Source organism: Chelonoidis abingdonii, chromosome 11 (genome assembly GCF_003597395.2).
Source record: "Chelonoidis abingdonii isolate Lonesome George chromosome 11, CheloAbing_2.0, whole genome shotgun sequence".
Taxonomy (NCBI): Eukaryota; Metazoa; Chordata; order Testudines; family Testudinidae; genus Chelonoidis; species Chelonoidis abingdonii.
In genome coordinates, this window is record NC_133779.1 from 1223230 (window position 1) to 1229118 (window position 5889).

Consider the following 5889-nt stretch of genomic DNA (forward strand, 5'->3'; position numbering starts at 1 on the left):
ATGGGGCCCGGGCGGCTGGGCTGCGGGGCTGCGGTCGGGAGTGAGGTGGCAATGTCAGAACTAAGGGACCAGGGTGGGCTAGCAGGGCGTGCGGATCAGGCGAGTGAGGGGCCCGACGGCTGGCTAGCAGGGGCTGCGGTCGAGTGAGGGGCATGGCCTAGGCTACGGGGACGGGCTGGGCTGGCAGGGGCTTGTGGGTGGAGGGAGGCCTTGGCAGGTGCTGGGGACAGGGCTGGGGCTACAGGAGCTGTGGATCGGAGTGAGTGGCTCGGCAGGCCGTTGGGGGAGCCCAGGCGGGGGGGGGTAGGGGGTGCAGGTTGGGGGTTAGGGGCTGCTCTTGGCCTGGGTCTGGGCAGCGCCTGGCACGTGCTGCTGGGATGGAAGCTGAATGCCAAAGGCAGAACATCTTTCTGCCCACATGGGGGTCGAGCTGTGGGGCCAAGGGTGGGAATCTCAAAGCGCAGCGCTGACCCCTTTAACTCTCTGCCCTCCTGGGCGCCGAGGGGAGTGAGCCCAGCTCTCCTGGGGGTGGGCGTCGCGCCCCAGCTCCACTGACGGCCCCTCTGCCCCCAGCCTGCCTGCTGCAGTCGGAGCTGGTGAATTACGAGCGGGTGCGCGAATACTGCCTGAAAGTGCTGGAGAAACAGCGCAGCAACTTCAAAGCCACGTACCGGGCGGGCATCGCCTGCTACCACCTCGGGGACTACGCCCGCGCCCTCCGCTACCTGCAGGAGGCCAAGAGCCGGGAGCCCGCAGGTGAGCGCGAGCTCGCCCCACACGAGGGGCCAGAGCAAGGGCTGTGCACGGCCTATGTCCTGCTTCGGCACTAGGGGGCGCTGTGGGGCAGGGAGCAGGGCAAGGGCTCAGCAGGGGGCACTGTGGGGCAGGGGGCGGGGCGGTGGCTCGGCAGGGGGCGCTGTGGGGCAGGGGGCGGGGCACCGGGTGGTGGGGCGGCAGCTCAGCAGGGGGCGCTGTGGGGCAGGGGGCGCTGTGGGGCTGGCTGGGGAGCGGGGGGCTCGGGGCAGGTTTCACCCTCTCCCCTCTCCCCAGACACCAACGTGCTGCGCTACATCCAGCTGACGGAGCTGAAGATGCTGCGGGGGGGCCAGCGGGCCGGCTACCAGGAGCTGATTGCGTAGGGCCGGGGCTCCCCCGCGCAGGCCGGACACGGGCCCCCCGGGCAGACGCTCTATGTCCCACTTTCTGCTTTCAGCCTGTTTCCTTCCCCCTCCGTGGAGGTGGCTGGGGGGGCGGCCCTGGGGCCGTGAGTCCCACACGCACAACGCCCCGGTCCCCACGGACCTGCCCAGTTCTAGCCCCACAATGAGGGGCGGGGGGTCTTCCTGCCCCCGCTGCTGGAGTGAACCCCCCAGCCCATGGCAGCAGCCTGTGGGCTGCTCCAGTCAGCGCCGGGGGGGGGCAGGTTCTCTCACCCCTGCCCCCCAAGTCCCCATAAATTGACCCCGTAGCATCAGGCAAATTGTCCCCTGTGGTTTGGGGGGGCATATCTGTGGGATGGGGGAACACCCAAGCAGCCTGGGGCTGGTGGCAGCCCCTGGTCTGTGGGGACCCCCCCCAGCCCCACAGTGGAGTTTGGTGAGGTGGGACCTGCCTTCCCCCAGGGTTATCATGGTATCAGGAGCAGTGGTGGGATGGGGGGTGTCTGCAGGGCCAGGGCCCAACTCCCCCTGCACCGGTAAACCCCAAGGGGCCTGGGGCTTGGCATCCCCCAAGACCTCCAGGTACCCATGGGGGTGGGCTAGCACGGAGCCCTTCCCGTCACCCCCACATGCCCCCTAATGCAGGGGGCAGAACCCACAGTGCGGCTGTGTGACCCCCCACTGCCAGCTGCTGCCCCCCTCCGTGGGGCTGAGGGCAACCCCCCCATTTCACAGCATGCCATGGGGGCCCTGGGCTCGCTGCCCTCCTGTACTCCCCCCCCACTGCCTGCCAGGGAACCCGCTCCATGCCAGGGCTGCAGCCTGCCCCAACATGGGCTGCGTGGGATCCCAGGGCCAGGGCCCGGGCCCAGGCCCAGCCCCACCCCCAGCAGCCCTTCCACCAGCTGGGCCCTGCGGGAGGGGGGCACTGAGGTGGGGCCTGCGGCGGGGGGGGGGGGGGATCACAGGGAAGCGTATCGATTACCAAGGCTCTCTTCAGCCTCTACAATGCCCCTACGATCCGGGTTCCTCCCCTCGGGGACCCGTCCAGGCCCCTCAGTTATCCGGGCGCAGCAGCCCCTTCGAGACTAGGGCCCTTTGGGAGCCCCAGTGCATGGTGACGCCAGCAGGGAGCAGATGCAGCCAACAACCAAGCCTGAAGGAAGTTCCTGGCTGTTGGAGGACTCACCAATCCAACCCCAACCCCTGCCGCGCCCCCACCATCCCCCCGGCCCATGGCTCAGTAGCACCATGCAAGACAGAGCGACACCACTCGCGGCTAGCGATCCCAGACTGTGGGTGCCGCGCGCTTGGAGGTCCAGCCGCCTCACAGCCTCCTCACCCCATCCACCGGCCCGCCAGCCCCTCCTGATCTCCAAACCACGCACACCACACCCCCCGCTCCCCTCAGCTCCTAGCCCTACTCAACATCCCCCTTCCCTCGCTCCTGACCCCTCCAACCCACCCGACCCCCCCTCCCCCACGGCCGCCCCCCGCTCACATGCCACCTCCTCGGCCCCTCCCGCCCACCGACCCTCCTCCCCCATGGCCTCCCAGCTCCTTGCCCCTTTGCCACACCCCTCAACCCTTCCTGCCCCGACACTCCTCAGCATCTATACACCCAATCCCCCCAGCACAGCCACCCCACCTGCACCACTCACCCACCTGTGAGACCCCATCCCAGTCTGCTGTTCTGATCCCTGACTCAGTTCTATGCTCCCCACCCCCTAGTGCCCACTCCCCCTGCCGGATGCAGGGCTCGACCGCAGAGTCGGCATGCACCTGCTTCCCCCCATTACGAGGCACTGGGGGTGTCTGGGATGTGGCCGGTGTTGGGTGTGGCAGCTGTTGATGTTGGGGCTGTGAGGTGGAGAGGGCGGGCCAAGTTCAGGGGAAGCTTTATGGGCGACCTGTGGGGGGTCTAATGGGCCTTACGTCACTCCAGGCGCCGATCTAATAGCTGGTTTGGTCCCCCCTCCCCACAGCCTTCCAGGAGCCTGGATACCTCGCCCAACACTGCTTGCCCTCCCTCATGGCGCAATGGCCCCTCCCGCTTACAGACCGCCGGTGGAGCGCCCCAAGACTGGAGTTCGCACACCGCTCCCCCGCCTCTCCCACCCTGCCCCCCTCCCCGATGACCCCTTGGAAACCTCGTCTCCTTCGAAGGACTTCACCGCTTCGTCCCAGGGCATGGGTGACGAGACTCGGGAGCTGCAGAGGGACACCGGAACCCCCCCCACCCCTCGCCAGAAGATCTACGACTTGTGCCGCTGCTAGACATCAGACATGGAGCGGCAAGCAGGACAGCACGTGCACGGTGCCGCTCTGTGGGTGGGCATGTAACTCTGACACCGGACTGCCGCAATGTCCCATGACGCCCTAGAGTCTGGCAACCTCCCATGAAATTAACACGCCCCCCTACAAACAGACCGGCGTGGCACCACGCCACTACCTGTGAGGGGCCTTACTTGGATGACCAACCTCTTAATTGTGCATCCAAGCTGCACCACATCCCCTCACCCCGCGCGAATCCCATTCCCACCCCACAGGCTGAGCCATCCCCACTGTACCGCCCACCAACCCTCCAGCTCTGCTGTGGAGAAGCTCTGCCCTGACTGAATGGGGTCTGGGCGGAGGGAGCAATACGTGTATCTATGCATCGGTTAAGGACCCCCAACCCCTATTTAAATTCCATGTGGTGTTTGTAAAAAAAAAATGTTAAAAAAAAACAAAAGAACGTCTGAGCCAGCAGGGGGCTTGTCCTCCGAAACGCCATCAATAACTGCATTCCACGGCCACGTGCAGTGCAGCGGAGCCCCCTCTCCCAATGTTACAGGGCCCCCTCCTCACGGGACACTGAGATGCAGCCACCTCGGGTGGGGACTTGAGTGCTGTTATCCCAGGATCCCCCACCCATGCCCGAGAATGCACACCTCTGGGTGGAATTGATAGCTGTTTTCCAGCATCCCACTGAGACTAACTGCAGCCATCTCTGGGGTGGGGCATGGACGTCACAGAGACCCAGCTGTCCCATCCCCCTTCTCTACTGCGTCTGGCCTGAACCCAGAGTCCGGGGACGTGGTGAGGGAGTGGTATGGCCACTTAACTTTGCACATGTGTCAACAGGCTGTTCCACCAGGTCTGCTGCCGCCCTCACACATCCTGGCAGGGGATGGCGAGGACAGGGTTTGAAGGATGTCCCACGGCTGGCGCTGGATCAGAACGGGCTCAGTGCCCCCGCGCCTGCGATCCTGACCAGCCCCCGTGCGACAGCCCTGATCGCACAGCAGGCCGCCTGGCTTAAATCCTGATGCACGGCGCTGGGGCTGCGCCAGCCCAGCCGGCCCCCAAAGCCCTGGCCACAGTAGCCATGTGATCGGCCCAGGAGACGCAGCCCTCTCGGCCTGCTGCGGTGCCTGATCCCGAGGAAATACCCAAGTATCTGCCCCCTGACACCCCAACAACCCAGCCTCTGCGCTGCTGCAGTACTGCCAGGGCCTCGAGGGGCAGCAGGGCCCTCGCAATCCCACCTCCGCGATCTGGCCCACTCCCTCCCAGAGAACCCAGGCGTCCGGGCTCCCAACCCCCACCCACTGCCTTTACCACCAGACCTCCCGCCTCTCCCTAGAGCCTGGAGAAACCCCAGAGCTCTGGCTCCTAGCCCGCACCTCCCTGCGCTTTAACACATACAAACCCCACTCACCTCCAAAGCCCAGGCGAGAACCACAGGTGTCTGGGCTCCAGCACCCCACAGCTCGCTGGCGCTCTAACACGAACCACCTCCCCTGCGAAGAGCCGGGGAAGAAAGTCAGTGTTCTGGGGCCCGCCCCCCACAACAACCCTGCTCTACCACAGACCCCAATCCGCCGAGGCTTACCATGGAGGCCACTTAGATCCTCGCAGCTGGTTGCCAATGGTTTCCATAGATCGCTGCGATGGCTGGAGCAGAATAGCTACCCCCACCTAGTCTCGCACCCAGGCTGGGCCCTCTGAATTGCTCTCCCCCCTCAAGGCCTAGACCCATCCTACTGTGGGCCCGGGGGCAGAGGGCCAGGAGCCAAGACTCCTGGGTCATATTCTCAGACGGGCCCTGCTTGCCTGGCCAGCCGGGCAGCATTCCAGCCCCCCCAGGGGGCCCACTGGGCCCTTTTGGTTCCCAAGGGTACGATACTGCAGCCGAATTCCCATCCCCAGGCGGCGCACCCCCCACTCGGCCAGCACCCCAGGGCTGCCACCCACCTGGGGCTGGTGAAATAATCACAGGCTGAGGTGTGCCCACAACCCCTCCCCGAGCAGCCCCCATACCCCACCCAGCCCTGGCCCGGCAGCAGCGGCCTCAAGCAGACCCAGCAATCCAGGCCGTCCAGCCTGTCGCCCCTCTGAAGCACCCCCACGCGCCGCACGCTCAGGCAATAACCAGGCCCGTCCAGAGCTCCACCGGCCCTAGGGATGCCAAAGCCCCATAAACTTAGGAAAGCTTGAGACGCTGTCAGCCTGGGCAAGGGCATCTTTCATCCCCCCCCCTCTTCCCTAGCAGCACCAGTACGGCAGCCCCAACCCTGTCCCACCCAGCCCTTCTGCTCAGGACGGCTCCCTCCCCTCTCCAGAAATAATGACAGGAGATCAACATGTTTTATAGCATCCTACCTGGGCAGGGGCGGTAATAAACCTTCAACAAGAAATCACAGCACCCCCATGGTGCCAGAGCCCACGCGTCCCCACCCATAGG

General features: G+C 65.6%; 1 protein-coding gene across 1 annotated transcript; it reads left to right on the forward strand.

Annotated features, from left to right (window-relative positions):
- Positions 1-1171, forward strand: TTC9B (tetratricopeptide repeat domain 9B). Its single transcript, XM_075070490.1, has 3 exons — positions 1-73; positions 574-756; positions 1051-1171. Exons 1-3 carry the CDS (start codon positions 1-3, stop codon positions 1137-1139), a joined length of 345 nt encoding a protein of 114 aa, XP_074926591.1. The 3' UTR covers positions 1140-1171.
- Positions 1172-5889: the final 4718 nt, after the last annotated feature.

Excerpts from the sequence above, each read along its gene's own strand:
- TTC9B (XM_075070490.1), top strand. The coding sequence starts at position 1 with ATGGGGCCCGGGCGGCTGGGCTGCGGGGCTGCGGTCGGGAGTGAGGTG. Across the intron at positions 74-573 it reads GTCAGAACTAAGGGACCAGG|CCTGCCTGCTGCAGTCGGAG; the intron begins GTGGGCTAGCAG and ends CTCTGCCCCCAG. Across the intron at positions 757-1,050 it reads CAAGAGCCGGGAGCCCGCAG|ACACCAACGTGCTGCGCTAC; the intron begins GTGAGCGCGAGC and ends CCCTCTCCCCAG.